This window comes from Podarcis raffonei, chromosome 13 (genome assembly GCF_027172205.1).
Source record: "Podarcis raffonei isolate rPodRaf1 chromosome 13, rPodRaf1.pri, whole genome shotgun sequence".
Classification (NCBI taxonomy): Eukaryota; Metazoa; Chordata; class Lepidosauria; order Squamata; family Lacertidae; genus Podarcis; species Podarcis raffonei.
The window spans coordinates 16,072,482-16,099,714 of NC_070614.1; the positions used below are offsets into that span (position 1 = coordinate 16,072,482).

Here is a 27,233-nt window from a genome sequence, read left to right on the forward strand (position 1 = left end):
ACATCACTAGATTGGAACTTCTCCATGCAACAGTTGAGGTCAAAGTAGTGGGAGAGAACTTGGTGTGGAGGAGGGCTGCACATCCATCATCAGAGAGCCAATTCCACCAAACTCTCTTGGCCCTCCTATCCCTTCGCTCGGCACCAAACTTAAGACCTTCTTCATGGTGCCAGGAGAAGATCAGAAGAACTTCCCCTTGCTCATGTTGACTATCCTGGCTGTGCTACATCCTTTTCTTTCCATTCTGGCTGCCCAGTCGTTTCCAAGAGGTTTGCTAATCCCTGCAACTTCTTGACAAGTGGATTAGCAACAGAGGCATTTTGTGTAAGTATTTCTGTATGCATCTACGAAGGAGCAGATTCGCAGCTTGGGGGTACTCCTGGATCCTTTGCTGTCACTCAAGGCCCAGGTGGCCTCTGTGGCCCGGAGTGCCTTCCATCAGCTTCTGCTGGTGGACCAGCTACGCCCCTATCTGGACAGGGATAGCCTAACTACTGTTGTCTATGCTCTGGTAACTTCAAGGTTAGATTACTGTAATGCGTTATACATGGGGCTGCCTCTGAAGACGGTACGGAAACTTCAGCTAGTGCAGAATTCAGCGGCCAGGTTGCTCACTGGACCAAGCTGGTTTGAGCATATTACACCGATCCTGGTTCAACTGCACTGGCTATCAATTAGTTTCCGAGCCCAATTCAAAGTGCTGGTTTTGACCTATAAAGCCTTAAACACCTCAGGACTGCAATAGTTCAAGGACCATCTCTTTCCATATGAACCTACTTGGACCCTGAGATCATCTTCTGAGGCCCTCCTTCAAGGGTGGCAACACGAGAACGGAGCCTTCTCTGCGGTGGCTCCCCATCTGTGGAATGCTCCCCCCAGGGAGGTTTGCCTGGTGCCTTCATTATACACCTTAAGGCGCCAGGCAAAAACGTTCTTTTTTAACCAGGCCTTTGGTTGATCTGATGGCCATCCTATACCCTTTTAAAATGTGGCTATTTTGGGGGGGGGGGTGTTACTGAGTTATAGTTCTTATTTTGATTTAAAACATTGTGATCTTTTCTGTGAACCACCCTGAGACCTCCAGGTATACGGTGGTATAATGAATGAATGAATGAATGAATGAATGAATGAATGAATGAAATCTACTAGGGACGGCCATTCTGGCCAAAGGGCTGGCTGCTAGCAAAAGCTGGATTATGGCTTCTGTTCTATCCAAGGGCGGCCCATCCTGTTTCGCCACCTGAGGTGAAATGGAAAGCTTCCACCCCCTGCCCAAGACTCGGTTACCAGGGTTGAGTGGTGGCGGCGACTTCTGGGTTTTGGTGAGATCTCGCAGGAACCTGGAAGCCACTGCCACTTTTCCTTGCTTCTCTGCAGGCAGCGATCATGGGGGGTTCTGCCACCTATAGATAAAGTGGGAAGCAATGGCAGTTTGTGTTGAGCTGTCATAAGAGGCCAGAAGATCTTGTTGAATGGTCTCTTTAAATTTGAAGGTTCATTATTGTTCCACAAGATGTGTATTTCTTTAAGGGCCAGAGCAAATAATGTGACCTAGTTTTACAGCTGTGAAGCAGTATAGCAGGTGCTGTTAAGTTGTGTTAATTAAGCTGTTGGGTATAGTATATAAAGAGCAGCACCTAGCTCTCTCAGTACCCTGGTGGACGGGCTGGTGTTTGGGTTATGCTTATTGATATATTGTAAAAGGAGTTTTTCTTTTTGTTATTAAAGGTAAAGGTAAAGGGACTCCTGACCATTAGGCCCAGTCGTGGCTGATTCTGGGGTTGCAGCGCTCGTCTCGCTTTATTGGCCGAGGGAGCCGGCGTACAGCTTCCGGGTCATGTGACCACCATGACTAAGCCGCTTCTGGCGAACCAGAGCAGCGCACGGAAATGCCGTTTACCTTCCCGCCAGAGCGGTACCTATTTATCTACTTGCACTTTGACGTGCTTTCGAACTGCTAGGTTGGCAGGAGCAGGGACCGAGCAACGGGAGCTCACCCCATCGTGGGGATTCAAACCGCCAACCTTCTGATTGGCAAGTCCTAGGCTTTGTGGATTAACCCACAGCGCCACCCGCGTCCCCGCGTTTTTGTTATTAAAACCTAGCAAAAGGATATTTTTGTGTTCCTTGTTATGTGTGGTCTCCCCAGCACGCCTTCTGCAGCGCAACTAATCTGCAAATAGCCAACAGATCTTGCTAGGTTTTGCGGGGCAAAACCTTGCCAGAACCCAGAAGCTACCGTCACAACCTCTGCCCACTTCTCTGGTGGCAGCGGCATGCCTGCAGGGCACCCATGGTGCACCACCCCTCGGATTCCGTTGCCTGAGGCAGTTACCTCAGTCCGCCTCATGGATGGACCGGCCCTGGTTCCATCACCAGAGACCCAGGGGCATCTTCACTTTTGCGTTGTGCCTTACTTTTAAAATTGTTGTTATTTAGGAGTCATTGCACAACAAGACTGATGTAGAAGGAGCTGCGCTTTCCACCCCAGAAGAATGGAGGCCCCGCTCAGCCCTGTGAGCAGGTGACTTCAGCCTCTTTAATATTGGTTTTCTTTTGCTTTTTGCCTTTGATTGTATTTTTATCACTATTAACAATTTCAACAATGTTTTTATATAATAAACTGCGAAATTCTGCAGCATGTTTGGCAAGGCTTAAAAAAAGAATCCTAAGTATTCTTTCAGTTTGAATTGACCTAGCTTATCCCTGCTCCAAATTGTCCTTATTTTTCCGCCACTGCGACAGTAGCTGATGTTTATCAAATGTTTATTCAATAGGGAACAGTACTCTTCACATGGTCAGAGGTACTTGGGTTCGCGTTATTAGTCCTTGCATGCTCCAGAGCTGATCTTTGCCCGGTACTGAAAAATAGATCTCAGACCTGCACCATGTTTCAAACTGATCCCATAATGGAACATAAAGCAATGGAAAGGCTTCTTAGGGATGGAATATGTTGGCTACAGCAGAAATGTAATGTTAATTCAAAATGAGACTTTTTAAAATACATGAATACCTTTCGAAACCGTCAAATTACCCAACCGCACCACTGCAGGCAGCATCCAATGTACTACGTTCTCATATTTCAGATGATTGAAAGTCCCAATTGTTATGTACTGAAGTTCTCACCCTGGGCCAGCAGGGAGATACTGTAGATAGTTCAGGTCCACATATGCAAATAAGGGATCGAAAGTGACGTTCAGTGATTGGATAGTTACAGAAAATGGCTACTGTTGCTTTCTAGTGGAGCTCTATATAAGCAGGCTGGCTGAACCCTTCAGTTCAGTTCTGTCCTGGCCTGTGAATAAACAAGAGCTGTTTGGAGAATCGCTGTGTCGTCTGGTATGTTCACCCACAACTTAACACCAATAATATCCCATGCTGAGATAGAGCAGAACTATTCTGCTGGTGGAATCTGTTCCCTAGTGAGGGGTGGGAAAACCAGAGGAATGGTACATACACAATGTAATCCATGTCTGTGTCTGGAATCATTTCTTCCCTCCATTGCAGCAAATCCCAAGATCTAAACAAGCCAGCCGAGGAGAACAAGTCCCAAGATCTAAACCAGCAAGCGGAGGACAACAAAACTCAAAATCTAAGTGAACACACCGAGGACAACAAATCCCAAGATATAATTGAGCATGGGGAAGATGACATCAAATCCCTGAATGACCGGAGCGAAGGTGGCAGCAAATCCCCAAACCCAAATGATCTGAGTGAAAACGACAGCAAGTCCCAAGACCCAAATGATCACAGCGAAGGCAAACCCCAAGACCTCACTGAGCTGTCCGAAGACAGTAAATCTCAAGATCGGAAGGATCAGAGCGATGAGGAGCTTGTGACACCATCCGGGACATCGGAGCCGCAGTCCCAAGATGGGAAGGAGAATTCTCAGAATCGCAGCTCTCTGTCCTGGGGAAAGACTGTGACAGATGTGAAGGATGATCTTTCCAGCTCTCTTACTACGGAGCCGAGCACAGCTGCTCACCGCTCCTCGCGTGGCTTCGACAGGTAAGTGAAACAACTGCGCAGTAGAAAGAGAGCTACCGGGGCTTCCCTCCTTTACGTTGGGCTCCAAGTCGGGTCTTTCACGTTGGGTGAACCTTTCAAACGCCCTTCGGTCATACAGCTACATGGAGCTTGTCTTTTCAGTTTTGTGGCCTTAACCTTCGATTGCCAGACACTTTTAGTAGAAAGGAATTTCTGTCCAATGTACTGTGTCTTTCAAAGCCCATGAGAATTGATTCTATCTAACTTCTAATGGATTGTGCATCAATATTAGGCGGGTTGCGTTATGGTCATGTTACCCAGTTGTACCATAAGTTGTCATTCCTGAGGTCCTCCCATCCCGCTATACCATAGCGATCGCATCTGTGATGGGTCTTGATTTCCCTTTCCTTTTTAGCAAACTCAAAATCTTAAAGCAGACAGATTGGGACGAGCTGCAGAGTTCGCAGGACGAAGAGCTTCCTTTCTCCTTATGGAAGACTGAGGATGAATGGAGGGATCACATACCTAGCCAGCACACTGTAGAATGCAAGCTTTCCTACCACAACCACTGCTGCTTCAGCGCAACTGAGTAAGTCCATACAGCAAGTTGGAGTTGAAGGCAGACTCTGGGTCTGAGGGCTTGTCCACACTTCCTTTTGTGCCGTGTTTCTAGGCACAAGCCTTGGGATTTCCAGATCCGTGTCCAAGCAGTCTTCCTTCCTTCCTTCCTTCCTTCCTGCCTTCCTTCCTTCCTTCTTTCTTTCTTTCTCTCTTTCTTTCTTTCTTTCTTTCTTTCCTTCCTTCCTTCCTTCCTTCCTTCCTTCCTTCCTTCCTTCCTTCCTTTCTCTCTCTCTCTCTCTCTCTCTCTCTCTCTCTCTCTCTCTCTCCCTTTCCTCCTTTCCCTTCCTTCCTTCCTTCCTTTCTTAAGGCAGGGAACCAGGCAGAGGGCCTTCTCGGTAGTGGCACCCACCCTGTGGAATGCCCTCCCATTAGATGTCAAGGAAATAAACAACTATCTGACATTTAGAAGACATCTGAAGGCAGCCCTGTTTAGGGAAGTTTTTAATGTCAGATGTTTTATCACTTTTTTATTATTATCATTAATTCTGTTGGGCGCCTCCCAGAGTGGCTGGGGAGGCCCAGCCAGATGGATGGAGTATAAAAGATTAATAATAATAACAATAACAATAATAATAATAATAATAATAATAATAATAATAATTTCCTTCCTTCCTTCCTTTCTTTCTGTCCCAGTGCTTTCCCCGAGAAAACCTGCAATTTACCACTGAATTGGAACAAATGGTAGTGTCAGGACCTTGAGTCATAGACAGGGCACTTCCCCCCCCCTACATAGTACATACACAATCTAGATCTAGTGCATGCATATATATATATATATATATATATATATATATATATATATATATATACTTACTTTTTGCCCCTGAAAAATGCTTCTCGAGAAACTTCTTCTTGAGAAACTGTTTTCACTGCTAAAACAAAAGCTCGCCATGGATTGATTCTTCATTACCCTGCTGTTTCCCCATGTGAAAGCAGATGTAGGCGATCCTGGCAGGGTGTGTGCGTATTGACACCTGCCCAGTGGGTTGGTGGGGGGGGTATATCAAGATGGCAAACCAGCACTTCCTTCTTCATTCACCTGGAAGCATGTGCAGGGAGGAAAAGGGGTGGGTAACCTAACCAAGAGAGGGATTTCAAATGCTGGACCGAGAAATCCTGGATTGAGAGAAACTGTATTTTTTGCACTGCAAATGGTTAGCGTGCAGGCAGCTTCAGCCTATGTGTTTCCAAAGTCTTGCCACTTTTTTTAAACACTCCCAAAGTCCTCTAGTCCGTCTCTCAGGCCTGGGAGACCTTCTCTCAAACACGGCACGGCACTGGGAGACTACTAAAGTCTCCTCTGAGCTTGGTTATATGCTTGGTTGGAATCCTGAGCTGTCTCAGCCCTGGGGCCAGCCCTCCGTGGCCTTTGAGAGAAAGAGAAATTCAGGGAGCAGCCTAAAGGCAAACCCCACCTCCATGGTTTATTCCCCAGTACGTTTCCGAGCACAAATCAAAGTGTTGGTGCTGACCTTTAAAGCCCTAAACGGCCTCCGCCCAGTATATCTGAAGGAGCGTCTCCACCCCCATCATTCTACCCGGAAACTGAGGTCCAGCTCCGAGGGCCTTCTGGTGGTTCCTTCACTGTGAGAAGCCAAGTTACAGGGAACCAGACAGAGGGCCTTCTTGGTAGTGGCACCTGCCCTGTGGAACGCCCTCCCACCAGATGTCAAGGAGATAAAGAACTACCAGAGTTTTAGAAGACATCTGAAGGCAGCCCTGTTTAGGGAAGCTTTTAATGTTTGATGCATTACGGTATTTTAATATTTTGTTGGAAGCCACCCAGAGTGGCTGGGGAAGCCCAGCCAGATGGGCTTGGTATAAATAATAAATTATTATTATTATTATTATTATTATTATTATTATTATTATTATTATTTTATTTATTTCCCTCCTTCCACATTTCCCGTTTCCCACAGGCAGATGATCAGGCACAGCCCCGTGAACCCTACAAAAGGACCGTGTTACCAAGGCTTCTTTCTGAAAAAGCGGCGTGCAAAGATCAAAAGATGTAAGGTGTGTGGCATTCAGGTTTGGAGTCCCACTCTGTTCTGGTCTCTCCCCCAACTGGGTTGTACTGGTGGTGGTGGTGAAGGTGAAGGAGACATGCCAGCGTGATGTTGTGCCAGCACATCATCTACGTTACTCCAGCCCTGCCTCTACGTCCCCACTGATTTCTGCCAGGTGAAAAGTGGGATGGAGTTGAATTTCCTTCACTGACCTAAGGGACTGAAGAGGTCAGCAGCTGAGGCTTTTAGGCCTGCCGGTCTTTAAAGCTAAGTCCATATTGCTGTTCCCCTATATCAGGTCTCCTCCTCAGCCGAGAGGATGCAAAAGGCTGGCAGGAAGGAGGTGAAAGAGAGCAAGATATTCAGCAAAACTCAGCCACCAAGGACCACTTCACCCAGTTTAAGGTATCTGGGCAGGTTGGAATATGCATTGCACAGGTGTTGGACCAAATTACCCTTGCAGTTCCTTCCAATTCTATGATTCTATCTGACGCAATATGACAGACAGGCGTTTAACAAATTAATTAACCAGTGGCTTTGTCAGCCACTATTAGCTGTGAAGGAACTTCCACATTCAGAATAAGTATTGAATAGCAGTACCAGGGTGGATTTCATTTAAATCAGGATTTAAATCACTAGTCAGTTAGACCTGATTCAAATCACTAGTCCGTAAGACTTGAATCAAATCTTTTTTCTTTTTTTGTTACAGAGAGATTCATTTTTGCTGGTATAATCTTAATATTTACAACCAGATGAAGGTTTCATTTTTTGGAATAATAAATTTTCAGATTAGTTTTTTTTACAGTTATAGCAAAAATTACTTATTTGGTTATACTATTAGACATACATAGATAATTATGAAATTATTGTGAGGTTTAATAAGTTAACTGTTTATATCTGGACAACTTTTCTGCTGTACTTTATTGGAAGGAGAAAAATAATCATTTCCTTAATAACAATTTAAACAATTTATTTAACTAAAACAATAGCATCATAGCATATGGGTCCATGTTGGTTAACTGATGTGGTTAAACAATTTTTTTAAATAAAAAAACTTAGACTGAGTTTTAGCACACATTAAAAACTCAAATCCTTATTTCCGGATGAATAGCCTTTGGACTATACTGTAACTTAAATAGAAAACTATCTTTAAAAAGATTTTTCCTCCAAAAGCATTTTATTTTAAAAATCCAATTTAAATTTTAAAAATTTGATATATATATTTTAAAAATCATTTATTTTTATCCACCCTGATCAGTATGAATATCAAATTCTTCTGGGATACAATGCATAAGGGATAGCTGAAAAATCATTCTCAGCTTGTGGGCATCTGGCTAATAATCACTGTTGGAAACAGAACGCAGTACAAAAAAGACTGACCTTTTTGGCTTAAAGCAAAAAAGACTGACCTTTTTGGCGTAAAGCAACAGAGCTTGAGTTCTGGCATTTCTAAGAGTGAGTCCCAGAGACATTTGACTTCAGGCCAGTCTGCATATTATGGGCACTGCAGAACATTGCTTTTCCATTTTAACTTTCCTCCTCTCTAGCTGGTCCTCGGGATTCCTTCCAGGCCATGTCCTTCCTAAACGAAATCTCCCTACCAGGTCTACTTCAATGCCTCCCTCTTGCCCCCAGTGTTTTTGCTTGGGTGGAATGTGTTTACTGAACTCTCAAAGTGCCTCTTGGGGCGTGTTCACATTACCGCCTTAGATCACAGTGAAGTTCCTATTTTCTCCAGTGCATTTCTCAGTGCTTATGTCTCAACAGTTCACATCGACGCTGCTTAAGTAGTGTCAGATTCATTTCTGTTTGGGTACACGCCAGCGGGCGTTGATTGGGCAGGGGATGCCTTTAAAAAGGTGTTCACACCTTGACTGGAGATGAATTAGGAGTGGCTTAAGCATTCCTTTTAAAAAAAATAATTTTTATTAGTTTTCAATTACAATAATCCAATGAAAGCCTCATTATATCAACGCCAAAATATAATACCATTAATAATGCTAATCATTCAAAACCCAAATTATACCATAAAGGTGACCCCTCGCGTGCTAGAATTGATGGTTTGATTATTTACTATGTTTCACAGCAGGGGTTGTGAACACAGCCATAGTGACCTGGATAGAAAGTAGGCTACTGTAGAATGTATGAAAGAATGGTCTTTCATATGTGGTGGACCTGTAAAAGGTTAAAAGAGTATTGGGAAATAATTCATAATGAATTGAAAAACCCAGAGTCCTTTTTCTTTGGGATAATTCAGACGGAAATTCCCAGGTGTCAGAAAGGTTATTTATGTATGCCATTACTGCAGCCCATGTTTTGGTAGCTCAAAAATGGAAAACTAGCGAGGTCCCAAAGAAGAATGGCAACTGAAACTGACAGAATATGCATAGCTTGCTTACCTAACACATAGAATAAGAGAACAAGAAGAACATACGTTTAAAGAAGATTGGAAAATGTTTATTGAATATATGGGGGGGGATTGTGTACACTTGAAAACGGTGGCAGCGTTAAGATAAATTCAGCAGTGTGATTAGGTTTTGATGGATGTAATAATGGAATACTGAATGGTTTAGTTTATGTAAAATATGCAGGGATTTATGTAAAATGAACCACGGAAAGGGAAGAAGGGAAGTCACTGATATTTTAAGGTACCATATTTTTTGCTCTATAAGACGCACTTTTCCCCTCCTAAAAAGTAAGGGGAAATGTGTGTGCGCCTTATGGAGCGAATGCAGGCGGGAGGCTCTGCTCAGCGCTCCCTTTAAAGAGTCGCGTGGAGCGTGTGTGCGGTTCTTCGTGGCTTTTCCCCGAGGAGGGAGAAGGGCTGCCCTTCTCCCTCCTCGTGGAAAAGCCCCCAAGAGCCGCACACACATTCTGTGCGCTCTTTAAAGGGAGCGCGGCTCTTGGGGGAGCCTTAGCCGCACACAGCCTCTCCCGGGCAGGGGATGAAGGCTCCCCTTGCCCAGGAGAGGCTGTCCCATAAGCCATGACAGCCAGCGGGATCGCAGCAATCCTGCTGGCTGTCCTGGCTTCTTGTTTAGCCGCACGCAGCCTCCCCAGCCAGGAGAGGCTGCGCACGGCTATCCCATAAGCCAGGACACCTGTCCTGGCTTCTGGGATTCAGAATATTTTTTTCTTGTTTTCCACTTCCAAAAACTAGATGCGTCTTATAGAGCGAAAAATGTGGTAATTTAAATTAATACTTAATTTAATTAATTAAATTAATACTTAATTTAATTTAATACTTAATTTAATTTAATTTAATTAATACTTAATTTAATTAATTAATAAATTAATTCTGAAGAAGTGTGCATGCACACGAAAGCTCATACCAAGAACTAACTTAGTTGGTCTTTAAGGTGCTACTGGAAGGAAAAAAAATTTTTTGTTTTGACTATGGCAGACCAACACGGCTACCTATCTGTAACTTAAATTAATATTGTAAAATGTAAAACAGAAAATTTAATAAAAATTATTTTAAAAAGAAAAAAAAAAGAAACTAGGCTACTGTACAAAGGTAAAAATTGCCTCTAGCCTCCCCCATTATGATGATGTTCATTAGAAGGCAGCCCTGATGAAAATGTGGTTCTGTGTGGTCTGAAAAAGGTTCCCCATCGTTACAGCAAGGTGACCCTATTGGCAGCGGTGGGACTCACCTTGTCAGCTTCCAAAGTTTGAGCCAGTTTTCTACTTTCTCAGTAGGATGGTAGGTAAAGGTGCATATTTTATTTTGTCACTGTGGCACTTTTATTTCTTCATTCTCTGTTGCGATGCCCGATCGAAACAGCAAAGATTGACTTGATGTCGTGCAGACTGCTGGAGATAACTTGCTAGGGATTGTTTAATCCTGCACCTTGCATAACGTGAAGCCTTGGCCATGGCATCATTCTGACACCGGGCGCGAGAATCTTCACGCCAGAACTCCTGCTTCTAGAGAGACAGCAGAGGCTGGCATGGAAAGATTCTGCAGCAGCAGCTGAATGGAATACAGTGGTACCTCAGGTTAAGTACATAATTCGTTCTGGAGGTCCGTACTTAACCTGAAACTGTTCTTAACCTGAAGCACCACTTTAGCTAATGGGGCCTCCCACTGCCGCTGTGCCGCCGGAGCACAATTTCTGTTCTCATCCTGAAGCAAAGTTCTTAACCTGAAGCACTATTTCTGGGTTAACAGAGTCTGTAACCTGAAGCGTATGTAACCTGAAGTGTATGTAACCTGAGGTACCACTGTGTTCCATTACTGGCCAGCTAGTTGAGGCCTCTGTCGTCGATAAATCTGAGTTCATCACTGTAAAAGGGAGGGAGGGAGAGACCCAAATCGTTGTAATGATGAACTGCATGCATGTCTCTTGGCAGGAGGAGCAAAGTTTTGTACAATCTCTACACGACCTTCTGTGATGAGGGAGAGCTGTTTGACACATGTCTTGCTCCAGGAGCAAGAGGTAATGCTTGAATTGGAGGAGTTTTGTTGCGCCAATCTTGATGGCAATGTCAGCAAAAAAATCTGGGCAAGGGGCACTTGAACATCTTTTGCCCACGGCTTTGTAAACGTGGGTTGTCGCCGCTACGCACGCGCATTCTCCTTTCACTGATGATGTTGCCAAAAAGGCCAAATTCCAGGGAGCGCTATAGAACAAAAAAAATTGGCATCCAGAATTTGAAGACTGTTAAGTTGCGGGCGAACATATCAGACGACACAGTGATTCTTCCAAAGCAGCTCTTTATTTGTAAGCTGGAACAGAACTGAACCGAGAAGCTCAGTCAGCCTGCTTATATAGAGCTCCACTAGAATGCAACAGTAACCATTTTCTGTAACTAGCCAATCACTGAACGTCACTTTCAATCCTTCATTTGCATAACTATCTACAGTATCCCCCTGCTGGCCCAGGGTGAGAACTTCAGTACATAACAAAGACATTCTGGATCCGACAAGAGGGTGTGGGGACAGGACAGTGGTGAAGGGGGAAACCAGATCCACAGTGTTGTTATTTTTTCCAGGACTCTCCAGGGCCTGCTCCATTTTTGGTGCCATCAAAAAGGGGAAGATTAACATCAGCAACCTCCTCCTTAGTTTGCATACGCTGGGAATCCTGTTGACCAAATCCGAGATGTACCAAGCTCTCAAGTTCATTCCGATGGATGGTGCGTGCTCTCACTCCCAGGCCTGTGGGTTGTCGGCAACAGTAATTTTGCATTCCTTGGAAACAAACGGGGAGGTGGGTGTTTGGAATTTGTGGGATACGTATTGTTACTGGATTGGGCATTGGGCTGAATGACCTCTTGGGGGGTGGGCCTTCCAACTTTGGGATTCTTGACCAGAAGATTTCTCCAAATGGGTTTTATACCGGTGTAAGTTGCCTGAGGGACATGGGTGGCGCTGTGGTCTAAACCACAGAGCCCTAGGGCTTGCCGATCAGAAGGTCGGCGGTTCGAATCCCCGCGATGGGGTGAGCTCCCGTTTCTCGGTCCCTGCTCCTGCCAACCTAGCAGTTCGAAAGCACGTCAAAGTGCAAGTTGATAAATAGGTACCGCTCTGGCGGGAAGGTAAACGGCATTTCTGTGCGCTGCTCTGGTCCGCCAGAAGCAGCTTAGTCATGCTGGCCACATGACCCGGAAGCTGTACGCCAGCTCCCTCAGCCAGTAAAGCGAGATGAGCGCCGCAACCCCAGAGTCGTCCGCGACTGGACCTAATGGTCAGGGGTCCCTTTACCTTTACCTTTAAGTTGCCTGAAGTGTGGCTGGTCAGAATTTGTTAGTAGCCTGGGCAAAGTGGCCGAGGACCACTCCTTTGTTAGGGATGCTTCTCAATACCTTGCCTGGTGCATAAAGAAATTGCCAAAGGCTGTTCTGGCAGGGAGGTATGGGAGCCATTTTGGAGATGGGCATGTGTCTTTCTTCCCCTCCCCTTTCCTCTTCCTTTGGCTGGGGATGATGTCATTAAGCAGTGTGTGTAAACTGGCCAGAGACAAACAGAGAGCTGGGATGGTTCTGGAAGCATCTTACAGTGCTAGTTGACTGCCCTGTAGGAGCAGTGAACTTTGAGACATCTGACAGAGCATTCAGTGCTGTTCCTCCACTTCTGATCAACCTGTATATTTGTAAGGGAACACAAAATCTAAACAGCCTCAGCTCAGTATACCTGAAGGAGGGTCTCCACCCCCATCGTTCAGCCCAGACACTGAGGTCCAGCTCCGAGGGCTTTCTGGTGGTTCCCTCACTGTGAGAAGCCAAGTTACAGGGAACCAGACAGAGGGCCTTCTCGGTAGTGGCACCCGCTCTGTGGAACACCCTCCCTTCAGATGTCAAGGAAATAAACAGTTACCTGACTTTTAGAAGACATCTGAAGGCAGCCCTGTTTAGGGAAGTTTTAATGTTTGATGTTTTATTCTGTTTTTAATCCATTGGGAGCTGCTCAGATTGGCTGGAGAAACCTAGCCAGATGGGTGGGGTATAAATTATTATTATTATTATTATTATTATTATTATTATTATTATTACAACAACACTCTTGTAAGCCTCCAGTGACTTTCAAAAGGAAACAAAATCTGCGTATACACTGCACCCCTGAAACCTTTTACTGCTCCGAGAATGTGCACAACAATTTGAAAACAACTAAACCAAACACAATTTACACCTTCACACAAACAAAATCAAAATTGATTTTAGAAATACTAAATAATAATTGCACAACCATCAAAACATATTTTGTAGCATCCAAAACATTTTTCTTCAACCTGTTCCGCTCACTTCTGAGCATCAACGCAAATATCTGTGCACTGACACCTGAAACTTCCCTACTGGGGAAAAAAATAATCCCTGAGTCTACAATTTGATATTAAAAATTTCATTGATGACTTTGTGAGAAAAGGATCAAAAAATTTCATGTGATTTTAGAAGCTAAATGGCAACATCTGGAGGCACATGACTGAGGTTCAGTTGCCGAGCACATTTTGTACTGCCTACTCCATATCTCTTACCAATTTATCCTGCCTCTTCTTCTCAAAATAGTGCATGGGAATCTGGATTTTGCTGACTTCCTGGACATTTTGAAGACCACCCCATCCTTCACAGAAAGAGAGGGTACGTGGAGAGGGAATTGTGGGAATGTTGAGGAAAGTAGGAGAGGATATATTAACTAGGGCCCTGCGGGACTTGACTTCTTTCCGCAGGGCCTGCAAGACAGAGCTGTTCCACCAGGCCTTTGGCCAGGGCACAGTCTGACCCCCTCCTTTGGTAATCCTCACAGAACTCTAGCCCAATGGTTGCCATTAATTTGATTCTGAATTGATTTTAGAATGAATTGATTTTAGAATGTATTTCAATTAATTGATTGTGATTTTATGTAAACTGTGTTACTTTTACTGCTGTTAGCCGCTCTGAGCCTGGCTTCGGCTGGGGAGGGCGGGATATAAATAAAATTTTATTGTTATCATTATTATTAAATATTATCCCTCCTCACTCACGCTAGTGAGAAAGCAGCAGAGCACATTCTCTTGCACATTGCGGCAAGCAAGTTGATGGATTTGTTAGAATCATTTAAATTAAGCAATCCAGTCTGGCTTGTCCTGGTAAGTTTCCCCTTTTATTTAAAACAATAATAACACGGCAGTCTTGTTTAAAAGTAAGAGTAAAGTTCACAGTTCACAGCAGTATTCTGAAGGCAGGCTTTATCTTGTGGTTACAGTTACATTTGTAGAGAAAAGAAGTCTGAGCTAGGCCTCGGACTTTCTACCTCGTGGCTTCCATCCTCTGTAAGGTTGAGCCGTGTGCTGCTGGCTAAGAGCCAGAAGAGAGGAAGATGGCAAAAGAGGAAGATGGCTGCACGGCTAGCCCTTTTATAGGGTCTGCTAGGGTCACACCCATCTACCTGGTCACACACAGGGGGTGTCGGAATCTGTGTTTGACCAAGCTGATAAAGCTCATCTTCCTCCAGCCGAGTCCTTCGGAATCACCCTCCGATGATAATTAACGACCTGAGCCTCTGATAAGGCTCCAGGCACATTCCATTCAGCAGAGAATCAAAACAGCACACGGAAGTGATGAGATTTATGGCTACGTGGCTATGCTTTATTTTCTAAGCTACGCACACAGAAAAAAAACATCCTCTGTGCGAGAGCAGAGAGCTGAACAAAGGAACAGGAAACCAGTACGTCACATCCGTCTCCCATCTCCCGTGAGACTTCCAACAGCCTGGAATGTGTCTGGAATGTAAACAGAGTCTTGTGACTCTAAGCAGCTGCACAGTGGCAAAACAGAAACTAACAGGGGGAGGATGCTTCAGAAGAAGTATGACAGGAAGTCCTTCCTGTCTGGGGCAACATTCCTCTGTGTGTCCACTCTAGGCAACAGGAATTGTTGTATTTGACTGCTTCAGTGACGATACATCCCACAGAAATGGAGCAAAATATGGCTCTGTTTCTCATTTTCTGACCTAGGCTGAGTACACGCTCTACCTTTAAGCTCATCCTTTTTCTCAAGGAATTGTGGTGACGTCTGCACTGTTAAGGATTGCTGGGAATTGTAGCACCAGGCTTAGCCACACCTGCCTTTTGCCCTGTTCTTTGCAGACACAAGTTCACGGTTATGAGTGTGAACATCAACATCAGCTTGGCCAGTCAGTGTCCTTAACTTCACTGGTAAAATATGGCAGATAGGGCCCAAGCGTGAAATTTCCTAAACTACTCTTTGGCAGGGAGAACTAGGGCAAATATTGTTTCCCTTGCAACGCTCTGCTTGCCCGAATAATCCCCCCACTGGAATATATTGGAATTAAGTGGTTATTTTGTGCACACTAATAGACTTCTTCCTCTTCCCCTGCACTTTCTACAGCTCTCAAGAATGCTCTGTTCATTTTCAAAAACATTAGGAAAGACATGGTGGCCATTGATGACTTAGAGACCATTTTGGCTTGCCTGGGGGTCACTCTGAGCCCCAAGGTTATACAACATGCAGTGGGATCCGTCCGAGTTACCTGTAAGTATCCACCAATTTCAGTGTGTGCTGAAGTAGGAGGGGGTGGGTTGTGTGAATGCACTGAATGTTTCGCTGGTGGGCTGCAAATTTCAGCCAGGCCTCTGTTGTCCTTGAGCTCAGCAAACGTTCTCCTGATCCAGGGTCAGAAAAGAACTTTGGAGGTTCATTAGTGTTAATTTACAAGACCTCAAATTCTCTTCCAGCTCAGGTTCATGCCCAGTCCAGAGAGGAACACCTGGCTTTCCTGGCCTCCCCTCTTGAAAGTAACAGACCTACATCCCTCCATAGTATTTAGCACTGAGCCAAAATTTCCATCTGGGATATTTTTCTTCTGCAACTGGAAAGTGGGACGGAGAGGGCAAAAGAAAGAGAGTGGGGGGGGGATAAAATCTAAAGATTTTAGGGTTCAGAGAAAATAGAAAAATCCTGCAGTTTAGCATAAAAATATACAAAGGTCTACTATCCCCTCCCATAGGAGCCTGCCTGCATCTTAAGATCATCTACAGAGGCCCTCTTGTTGATTCCAAATCCACATTTGCTTGGAATAAGAAAGAGACCTTTTTTTACCGTTATTGCACTCAAACTTTGGAACTCCCTGCCTGGAGAAGTTCGTTTCTCCTCCCCCCTCCCCTTATTGGCCTGCCACAGCATTAAAAGTATGATTTCTTAAGTATGCCGAGAGTTGGTAAAGGTAAAGGGACCCCTGACCATTAAGTCCAGTCACGGACGACTCTGGGGTTGCAGCGCTCATCTCGCTTTACTGGCTGAGGGAGCCGGTGTTTGTCTGCTGACAGCTTCCGGGTCATGTGGCCAGCATGACTAAGCCGCTTCTGGCGAACTAGAGCAGCGCATGGAAACACTGTTTACCTTCCCGCCGGAGTGGTACCTATTTATCTACTTGCACTTTGACGTGCTTTCAAACTGCTAGGTTGGCAGGAGCAGGGACCGAGCAACGGGAGCTCACCCCGTCGCGGGGATTCAAACCCCCGACCTTCCGATCGGCAAGCCCTAGGCTCAGTGATTTAGACCACAGGGCCACCCACGTCCCCTATTCCCTTCGCAGAGTACCATTCCCAAAGTTTTCTGGGAAGAGGGTTGACTCTGGAATTCACAGCTCTGTGACAGAATAGGTGCCTCCTATTCCAGCTCTCAGAACCCTTTTACAAACAACACTTCCCAGAATTCTTTAGGGGAACCTGTGGCTGCTTTAAGTGCAATGGTACTGCCTTTACTATGTAGTGCAGATGGTCCCAGAATCTGACATCCGACCCTGCAAAATACAGATAGCCAAAGGTTAACAAATTCCCAATTGCAAATCAGTTGCATCAACACCAGCTGCTGAAGAACTCTCCTCAGCCTGTTGGTCTGGAAGATCAACAGGACTGGACAACACTGGTGGACCTCACTGGGCAAAGTGGAACTGTGGCTGAGAGGGGCCTTCTCCACGTTGCCCCAACCTTGAAAACAGGAGCCCTTAAGCATTTGGGTTTAAATGGGGAGAGGCATTACTTTGCATAAGCAGAACCCATTTCCTTTCATTCTGTTACAGGGGATGGGAAAATAAACATCTCAGAATTCCTGTCACTTGTGAGAGGACCACCAGTTTGCCATAAAGGACTAGGTAAGTGATCATTGTCCATAAATTGGACTGGGGTCTATCTAAGGGAATTTCACTATGCTCCTCTTTGTCTTCTACCATATGTGGTGGTCGTGTTGCAAAGTGAGAGGCTTTTGGGAATTGGTTTATAATGAACTTAAAAAAATCTTGAAATATACATTTCCCAAAAAGCCAGAAGCTTTTTTGTTAGGAATGGTCAGTAAAGAAATTAAAAAAGAAGACAAGATCTTGTTTCTATATGCTACGACAGCTGCAAGAATTATGCTAGCACAAAATTGGAAATTAGAAGTGATACCCAACATAGGTGATTGGCAGGTTAAAATGATAAATTATGCTGAGCTTGATAGAATATCAGGAAGATTAAGGGACCAAGACGAACAGAAATTTCATGATAATTGGAAGAAATATTTAATGTATATGGAATCTAAATCTCAGGTGACACTAGTGGGGTTGAAATAACTCTAACAGCGGGAAAGGCCTATGTAAAAGAGTTAAAAAGTACGCGACTATATAATTTATTTGATACTTACCAAAGGAGTGGAGGGAAGTCCAAGGCTCAGTTGAGACTAACTCAGTTATGTATTTTATTTATGATTTGTGAAGTGGATATAATTTGTATAAGGTATGTGGTGGATTTTTTGTTTATGTTTTTCCTGGATATATGTGCAAATATGAATAAAAATTTATAAAAGAGACACAATGCTCCTCTTTGAAGCAGAATGGGCACAGCGATTGAAACAAGTGTTTTCATAGGACTTTCACGGTGTTCAAAGTACTTCAGAAACATTTGGTTCTTGTAGAAAAATCTGTGGCCATCCATATGCTGCTCTCGCCATTTTTGAACATTGGTCCTGCTGGCTGGGGCTGATGGGAATTGGAGTCGAACAACATTTGGAGAGTCAAAGGTTCTACATCCTTACAGCAACATTGTACAACTGGTTGGAATTGTTAACCTGACATAGCAGAATAGGATAGGGGGTAGGGAAAGGACTTGAGGGGGAAAGAAAGTAACATACTTGGCTTAGTATGTGTAAAAGATTTACCCACTTTTAGAGTGTCATGAAATTCTACTCAATATTGAGCCAGAGCAGAACTCCAACATATAGTTAGCAGAGTAAAAACTTAAAACACGTTGCAGGATTCCCCAAAAATTGACCAGAGGCGATTATATTTCATCCAGCAGAGCTTTACTGCTACTGAAGGCAAATGAGCAGAATGGTCACAAATCCAATAAATTCAGGACTGGCACTGTCCATAAGAAATCCAGTTGCAGTAGTCTTAACTTAAACTTAAAATAATATCTCTATGAGTCTAAACCTGAACAGTAAGCATTTTATGTACAGAACATCACATCAGAAGGAGAAGAAGAGGAGTTTGGATTTGATATCCCACTTTATCACTACCCGAAGGAGTCTCAAAGCGGCTAACATTCTCCTTTCCCTTCCTCCCTCACAACAAACACTCTGTGAGGTGAGTGGGGCTGAGAGACTTCAGAGAAGTGTGACTGGCCCAAGGTCACCCAGCAGCTGCATGTGGAGGAGCGGAGACGCGAACCCGGTTCCCCAGATTACGAGACTCTTAACCACTACACCACACTGGCTCAGAAGGAAAAGAGATAGAAAAAGAGAATGAAATCCAGGCTGCTTCTGGCCTTACTTTTATAGTCAGCATGACCTTGACGGAAAGAGCTAAGAGAACCAGTTTAAACCAGCTGTACAGTGGTACCTCTGGTTACGTACTTAATTCGTTCCGGAGGTCCGTTCTTAACCTGAAACTGTACTTAACCTGAAGCACCACTTTAGCTAATGGGGCCTCCTGCTGCTGCCGCGCTGCCGCTGCGCAATTTCTGTTCTCATCCTGAAGCAAAGTTCTTAACCTGAGGTAATATTTCTGGGTTAGCGGAGTCTGTAACCTGAAGCGTACGAAACCCGAAGTACCACTGTACTCAGCTTCTCTGAAGGAATAACCCAAACATCATGAACCTTCCGCTTGTTTCTTTCACGCAGAGAAGCTTCCAGAACCCTCCTGAATTAATTAGAATAGGAAAGATCTCTACACATCAGAGCAATACTTTCTGGACTAAGAAATGCAAACTGACACAGAGAGGCAGGCATACCTTCCTTTGTTTTCTCTACGAGTCACTGATCTGGATGGGGGCACCTAAAAGGAGGTAACCCTAGAGCAGTGACTTCTGGAGAAATGCAGTGGGTAGGTTCTGTTAACAGAAGATCATTCTCCTGTTTCTGCATGGAGAGTAAATGGCTTTGGCTCTGTATACTTGAAGGAGCGTCTCCATCCCCATCGTTCAGCACAGACACTGAGGTCCAGATCTAAGGGCCTTCTGGTGGTTCCTTCACTGCGGGAAGTGAAGCTACAGGAAACCAGGCAAGAGGGTCTTCTCAGTGGTGGCACCCACCCTGTGGAACACCCTCCCGTCAGATGTCAAGGAGATGAGAAACTAGATAACCTTTAGAAGACATCTGAAGGAATCCCTGTACAGTGGTACCTCGGGTTAAGTACTTAATTCGTTCCGGAGGTCCGTTCTTAACCTGAAACTGTTCTTAACCTGAAGCACCACTTAAGCTAATGGGGCCTCCTGCTGCTGCCGCGCTGCCAGAACACGATTTCTGTTCTCATCCTGAAGCAAAGTTCTTAACCTGAGGTAATATTTCTGGGTTAGCAGAGTCTGTAACCTGAAGCGTATTTAACCTGAAGCGTATGTAACCCGAGGTACCACTGTATAGGGAAGCGTTTCAATGTTTACTGTTTCATTAGTTTTTATATATGTTGGAAGCTGTCCAGAGTGGCTGGGGCACATTAATATATTGTCATTATCATTATCATCCTTCTCATTATTAGCCCAGTCCTGCCAGAGCACTAGATCTTGATGAGCTGCAGCAGGCAGCCTTTTCTGTGCGTACATATTTTTGGTTCATAGGAGACTGGTCATTTTAATTTTATTTACTTCTTGCTGAACTCTTGAGAGCTCTCTCATGGCACATTGATGCGCCCCTGCCTGCACACAGTTTAGAAGTTGTTGTGCGAAATATTTTTGTTTCAGAAGTACAGTGGTACCTCGGGTTACAGACGCTTCAGGTTACAGACTCCACTAACCCAGAAATAGTACCTAGGGTTAAGAATTTTACCTCAGGATGAGAACAGAAATCGCGCAGCGACAGCGCGGCAGCAGCAGGAGGCCCCATTAACTAAAGTGGTGCTTCAGGTTAAGAACGGACTTCCAGAACAAATTAAGCTCTTAACCTGAGGTACCACTGTATATAAGGGTTATTCTGTGGAGGCCTTGTTTCAGCTGAAGCTGCAGAATCTGATAGGGTCTCTTTGCTTCTCTCTGCTACATCTGTAGATGAAAGCTCTACTTGGGGGTCTTCCCGGGGCTTTTCCAGTAATACGGATGATTCAGAGACCCAATGGAGAATGCTGCCTGCTCACCAGCCTCTCTTCTATAATCCTGATTACGACGCCGCTCTTGCCCGGCTACGGAAGAGGAAAACCAAATCCCAGAAGCCTGCTGAGGCTGAGCAGACCAAACCCAGTACTGCAATTCCTGAAAGCCGTGTGGAAGAGAAGACCATTGAGTGGCCAAAAGTCCGACGAAGCTTTGGCTATACAAGTCAGGACACTCTGTTTCCTCTATCCTCCACCTTATCCTTGAAAGAAGATGCCAGGATTTCCGCCCAGAAGGCAAGAAAGGTGTCGTTGAGCGCAAGCCAAGAAGAGGACGTTTCTTTCTCAGTGATCAACTATGACGCAATCCAGAAGCAAAAGAAGAAGAAGAGACTGTCCTTCAACAAGGATCTTCCAAGGAGGTATGACTTTGAAGAGACCTTCCAGACATCGGATTCCGAAAGTGAAGGCAAACTGTCAGAAGCAGTATCCGACCAGCAAGGTGGGTTCTGAAATGTTGTCCATTCAATGCAATACATGCTTGAACTTGCGCATTTTGAATCAAATGAACTGGAGGGGTGGTTGTCATTTACAATATGGGATTTGTCTTCTAATGAATACAGTGGACGCTCGGGTTGCGAACGTGATCAGTGCGGGATGCACGTTTGCAACCTGCAGCGGCGCATCTGCGCAAGCGCGGGTTGCAATTTGGCGCTTCTTCGCATGCGCAAAGTGCAATTTAGCACTTCTGCGCATGTGCTACCACTGAAACCTGGAAGTAACTCGTTCCAGTACTTCCGGGTTTCGGCGGGTGCGTAACCCAAAAAAACACACGCAACCAGAAGCGGCTGTAACCCGAGGTATGACTGTAATAGGGAGCCAGGGTCAAGGATTGCACTTTTTTTTAGCCTGATTGCTGCTAAGCCCCTATTCTGCATGGCTTCTAGGGAAGCCAGATGCTTCCACACTATAAATTTAGTGCCGTGCTTAATTCACTCACTTTTATACAGGGCGTCCGCACGGAGCTTTCATCCAACCATTGTTATCCTGTATTTCCACTGTGGTTCTGTTCTTTTCTCTGACTATGTGACCCTTCCATCTTTCCAAAGCATTTGGGTGATGCATCAGTAAAAGAGAATCATTCACTTCTTAGCGCACATTTCTATGTACACAGTGGCGGAGTTTCATGCTCTGGCACCGGGGGGGGGCGCGGAGAGCAGGCGGGGACAGGGCTGGCACACATCCGGGGGGGGGCAGCCGTGATGGCACCCCACCGGGATCGCACTGCCGGGGACGGTGCGCTCCCCCCCCACCTCCTCTTCCCCCGCTACAGTATGTACACATCCCATTACGTTCTTTCCAACCGCTCAGCGTGACATGGCTGCTGTTTGTGGAGCCGATAGAAGCTCAGCATACTTTCATTATAACCTTTGGTGAAGGTGCAATTTTTAAAGCCCATTTTTGCTTTCTTAATCAATCTTTTAATTATTATTAGAGTGGCTTTTTCATTAAAAAACCTAATAATATTAATATAAAGTTTTATAGGTATAGGGAAACCAAACAACCCTATTTCTGATCACTGCCGAAATGGCAGTAACTGGAATGGTTTTTAAAAAATAAAAATATTCATGTTATGGCATTATTGTGCTTATAGCATCATGGGTGCTTCCTGACAGTGGATTAATTTGCAAGCGGACCATTGAGATATTGCATATGGGGTTTATATGTCTCTTGAGTTTTACCCAGAAAGGGTAAATCCAGATTAAATTAGGGACAGGGATATGTTATGGCATTTCGATGCCGATGGCATCATGTAGATCAGAGTTTTACAAGCTGTGTTTTGCAACATGTTAGTGTGTCGGTTGCAATGTGTTGGTGTGTCTTGCGAACGCTCCCTGTGCTCCTCCCGGAACTGGAAAGAGAGCGGGCAGCCCTTTACAGTTTGCTGGTAGAACTGAATTAGTGTGCTGCGAAATGATGTACGTCTAAAAAATGTGATGCCAACATGAAAAGTGTGGAAAGCTCTGGTGTAGATGCTGCAAACAGCCATGGTGGTGGCAGCTACAATTTGCAAACCCAAGAAGCATTAATCCTACCAAACCTGCCTCCAGATATTTGGAACCACACTCTTTAATATCATAATGCAAAACAACAACAACCCCATGATGGTGTTGTGGTGCTGTTGCATGATGCTGTTGTGGTAATGTGGGTGGCACTGTGGTCTAAATCACTGAGCCTCTTGAGCTTGTTGATCGGAAGTTTGGCGGTTTGAATCCCTATGACAGGGTGAGCTCCCATTGCTCTGTCCCAGCTCCTGCCAACCTAGCAGTTCAAAAGCACACCGGTGCAAGTAGATAAATAGGTACCGCTGTGGCAGGAAGGTAAATGGCATTTTTGTGTGCTCTGATTTCTGTCAAGGTGTCCCGTTGCGCCAGAAGCGGTTTAGTCATGCTGGCCACATGACCCGGAAAGCTGTCTGTGGGCAAACGACGGCTCCCTCAGCCTGAAAGCAAGATGATGGGACAACCCCTTTGACTGGACTTAACCGTCCAGGGGTCCTTTAACCTTTACTTCCCAGAACACTGAGCAAATTCTGGAGGCCAGACTCCCAGGTTTACTTTCCTTTAGACAAGAGACCACTGGAGACCAATGTCTTTGTAGTTTTGCTTTATTTTCAAATATATAAGTAGAGCAGAGGAGAAGCAAATAAACACTCCTAAAGCAGGCAGAAAACCAGCCAAGCTTGCTTCGGATTCCACAGGCATCTCAGACTGCATCACTTACAGCCAATCAGAGTTCCTCTCCCCTCTCCCTTTGCCCTTCTCTTTCTCCTTCTTCGCCAACTTCAAAACAATCAGACTGTTCCTCTGCCTCCTCACACTAGCCCAAAATCTCAAAATCTGTTAAGTGCAGGCCACCACCATTTACACATGTTCAATATGTGCATGACCGTGCATAGATGCATCATGCCGAACCTGGAAGTGACCTGAAAACATCACAAAAATGTCGCAAAAAGGGGGCAGAATGGGGCAGGGGCATAACAGGGTGTTTGTAAGCTTTTACAATGGTGCTTCAAATATGTGTGATTTCATGTAAGTGTGGTGCATGGGAATGTAAACCCCGCATAAATGGGGGGGGCAGTTTTGCCTGTATTACATGCCAAAAACTGAAGATAGAATTGTAGAGCTGTAGAGCTGGAAGGGACCCCGAGGATCATCTAGTCCAACCCCCTGCAATGCAGGAATATGCTGCTGTCCCAGGGGATCAAACCTGCAACCTTGGAGATATCAGAACCACACTCTAACCAATGGAGCTATCCAGATATTCCCATCAATTCAAGGCCCATTTAACTTTCTTTTCTTAATCCCCACCCACTGAGGAAATAAAAGCCAGCCATTTCCTCTCTCCCTTCCCTTCAGTTATCAAGTGATCAACTTAGTATGTCATTACCAACCAGAGTCAGTAATGTTATGTGTGGCCAGAGGAGTAAGCTGTGTTAAAGATGAGATGCAGAGCAAAAAATGTTATGCCTCTTCACTTCAGAAAACAAGCAACAACATCGCGGGGAGCTTCGCAAAACATTTGATCACCTGGGCAGCCAAGATAACCTTACAGTGGCATTTTCCTGACAATTCTAGACATTATACTTGCTATGAGAAACACCAGTGTTGTGTTGTACTGGAATCCAGCATTGCCTGAGCTCTGTGAGTGTAGCTTTCTCCCGACTGAAGTGCAGAGTGTTTGAGGACCAGGACATTCGCAGGGAAACCAAAATGCTTATTTACAAAGCTATTGTACTACCAACTTTACTGTGTGCTTGTGAAACGTGGACCACTTGAAAAAGCCACCTCCAGCTCCTTGAAAGATTCTGTCAACGGTGTCTTCGAAAAGTTTTAGATATCACCTGGGAAGACAGGTGAACTAATGCCAGAGTACTGGAAGAAGCAAAGATCACCAGTGTCGAAGCAATGATTCTTCAACATCAACTTCGTTGGACTGGTCATGTTGTTTGGATGCCTGATTATTGTCTTCCAAAGCAACTACTCTATTCCGAACTTTAAAATGGAAAGCATAATGCTGGTGCTCAACCAAAGAGGTTCAAAGACTCTCTCAAGGCAAATCTTTAAAAATGTAGCATAAACACTGACAACTGGGAAACACTGGCCTGCGAGTGCTCCAGTTGGAGAACAGTCTTTACCAAAGGTGTCATGGGCTTTGAAGATGCTCGAACTCAGGACGCAAGGGAGAAAAGTGCTAAGAGGAAGGCACGTTTGGCAAATCCCACCAAGATCAAGTCCTGCCCAGAAACCAATGTCCCCACTGTGGAAGGACGTGTGGCTCCAGAATTGGCCTCCACAGTCACTTACGGACTCACTTTTGAAAACCGTGTTTATGGAAGACAATCTTACTTGGCTACGAGTGATCGCCAAAGAAGAAGAGGAGTTTTACTGGTATTTCTCACAGCAAATGCACAAAGCAGAGACATCTAAAGCATTTCTGTGTCTGTGAATCTGTTTTGTACCCTGGACAAAACAGGGCTCTCAGAGATGTGTTTAATGACAGTGTTTAATGGTGTATGTGCACATGGAAGGGAGTCCCACACTTTGCATGTTTGCTGCAGGAAGCACTAGTGCCTTTTCCAACATCACACGGGTCAAACACACATTGGCCTCTGAAAGTGCCCTCGGCAGGGAGCCTCAACCAGTTTTTACTTCCTAATGAGTGTATTTGCATGATCCCTATGATTGTAAATACAGGCCGGTGTTCAGTTATCGTTCAGCTTTGTTTGAAGTGCACCCTTGAAACCTCCTGGCTTTGCACCTAAGAACAATTGCAAGTATCCATTGGATCATCCCAACTTGGCCCACATAGCATGAAGCAAGTGCTACCCTCAGTTGGTGCAGAGTTCAGGTTTCAGTTCTGTGTTGAATTTGCCTTTTCAAAGGGTGCAAAACACCACTCCTCATGAACATTTGCCTTTTCATGCGAAACAAAGCCAAGTGCTACACGAACATAAGAAAATCCTTGTGAGGGCCTGGGACTCGGGCTCGGACTCGGAACCAGAGGAGTCTCAGTCTGCACGCACCGGATCCTTTGCCTCAGGCGGCATCTGAACCTAGTCTGGGGCCTGATTCTGAAGAGCCCCAGTCTGCACAGGTTCCCCTGCAAGAAGCACCAGCTGGGCCGAGTCAGGGGCCTGAGCCTGCCCTGGCTACAGATGCAGGGATTACCTCGTTGCCTTCAGCTGGGCAATCACTTACAGCTGCTACACTACCAGTTGGGTCAGGAGATGCTGAGGCGGCCTCTGGGTCCAGTAACCCACCGACATCTCCTGAGCTTCAGAGACTAAGGTCTGAGAGAAGGAGAGACCTGAGTACTCACAGGAGGAGTGCTCGCCTTCGGGCGAGACAGGGAGGTGAATAACCGGGGGATCAGGACCGACCGTTACCCCAACAAAGATAAAAGGTTGTCAGACCCCACCTCAGGTTGCGGGAGCAACATTGCTGTTTGCTAGAACCTGCCTGAGACCCTGTGCCTGACCTTGTCTAGTTTCCTGCCTCATGTCCTGCTTTGGCCCTCACAGAACCCTTGGATCGGTTGGTGAAGATCAGCATGGACTTGCCCATGGAAGGATCTTGATTTGCACTGGCTAAGATAATTTGGAATCCCACTCTTTATTTGATCCAAGTTCTACATGGATGCTCCTCATGACATGTCCAAAGGGTATTGTTTTTGTTTGTTACCTGTGTACCCTGCCTTTCCAAGGAAGCTAACAACAAAATCCAATACGTTACAAATAAGTAACATCGCGATAAAGCCATATAAAAATATAAACGGAGTATATAAAAGGGTTGGGGGGAAGAGAAAAAATGGCACACAATTAAAAACATGGTGAGTTGTATTCACTTAAGTCGTAATCAGAATAGACCTATTGAAATTAATGAATAATGGCTAACTTAGGTCCATTGTTTTCAGTGGGTCTAACCCAATTAACTTAAAATACAGAGGAAAAGACAGAGAGGGGAACTGCCGTCTAATATATAGCCTTTTGCTTTCTCGTTAATACATGGGCTTAGAAAAATCTACAGTGGCGCCGAAAAGTTTTTATTATTTTACAAATTTGCCTGCCGTATCCCAATGATTTGGAGTGAATTGCAGCCTGCTTCCCTTCGCTCTCGCTGACAATTGCGTCCCCACCTAGGGGGGCTGGTGTCCAGTCTCTCCCCTGCATCTCAGCCACCCTGAATGGCCATTTTAGAGACCCTAAAGAGTAGCAGTGGGCAAACCCACAAACTACATGTGGTACTCTAAGCCTCTTTGGCAGGCATAGGCAAACTTGGCCCTCCAGCTGTTTTGGGACTACAACTCCCATCATCCCTGACCACTGGTCCTGCTAGCTAGGGATGATGGAAGTTGTAGTCCCAAAACATCTGGAAGGCCGAGTTTGCCTATGTCTGCGTCTGAGTCTTCGGTGCCTGGGTGGGCATGGAGAAACACTCTCACCACCTAAGCAGAGAGATAGAGAGCAGGCTTTGGAAGGCATGGGTCCAGGGCCCAACAGGCAGTGGTCATCTTTTGAAATCCCAAAGAAAAAGAGCTGGAACTGATTCTTACTTGAA

At 45.1% G+C, this 27,233-nt stretch overlaps 1 protein-coding gene across 2 annotated transcripts in view; it reads left to right on the forward strand.

The window, feature by feature from the left end:
* The first annotated feature begins 57 nt into the window (after positions 1 to 57).
* Positions 58 to 27,233, forward strand: part of EFCAB13 (EF-hand calcium binding domain 13) — a 113,368-nt gene continuing 86,192 nt past the window's right edge. The window contains exons 1-12 of one of the 2 annotated variants that reach the window (XM_053363677.1): positions 58 to 324; positions 2,440 to 2,524; positions 3,508 to 4,008; positions 4,403 to 4,576; positions 6,528 to 6,624; positions 6,916 to 7,022; positions 10,974 to 11,059; positions 11,616 to 11,759; positions 13,626 to 13,697; positions 15,447 to 15,590; positions 17,140 to 17,211; positions 20,573 to 21,115. In XM_053363677.1, coding sequence (XP_053219652.1) covers positions 2,496 to 2,524; positions 3,508 to 4,008; positions 4,403 to 4,576; positions 6,528 to 6,624; positions 6,916 to 7,022; positions 10,974 to 11,059; positions 11,616 to 11,759; positions 13,626 to 13,697; positions 15,447 to 15,590; positions 17,140 to 17,211; positions 20,573 to 21,115 — 1,969 coding nt within the window. In that variant the 5' untranslated portion in view covers positions 58 to 324; positions 2,440 to 2,495. Of the gene's footprint in view, positions 325 to 2,439; positions 2,525 to 3,507; positions 4,009 to 4,402; positions 4,577 to 6,527; positions 6,625 to 6,915; positions 7,023 to 10,973; positions 11,060 to 11,615; positions 11,760 to 13,625; positions 13,698 to 15,446; positions 15,591 to 17,139; positions 17,212 to 20,572; positions 21,116 to 27,233 lie in introns of those variants that run through there. The other variant, XM_053363678.1, reaches the window with a different exon arrangement.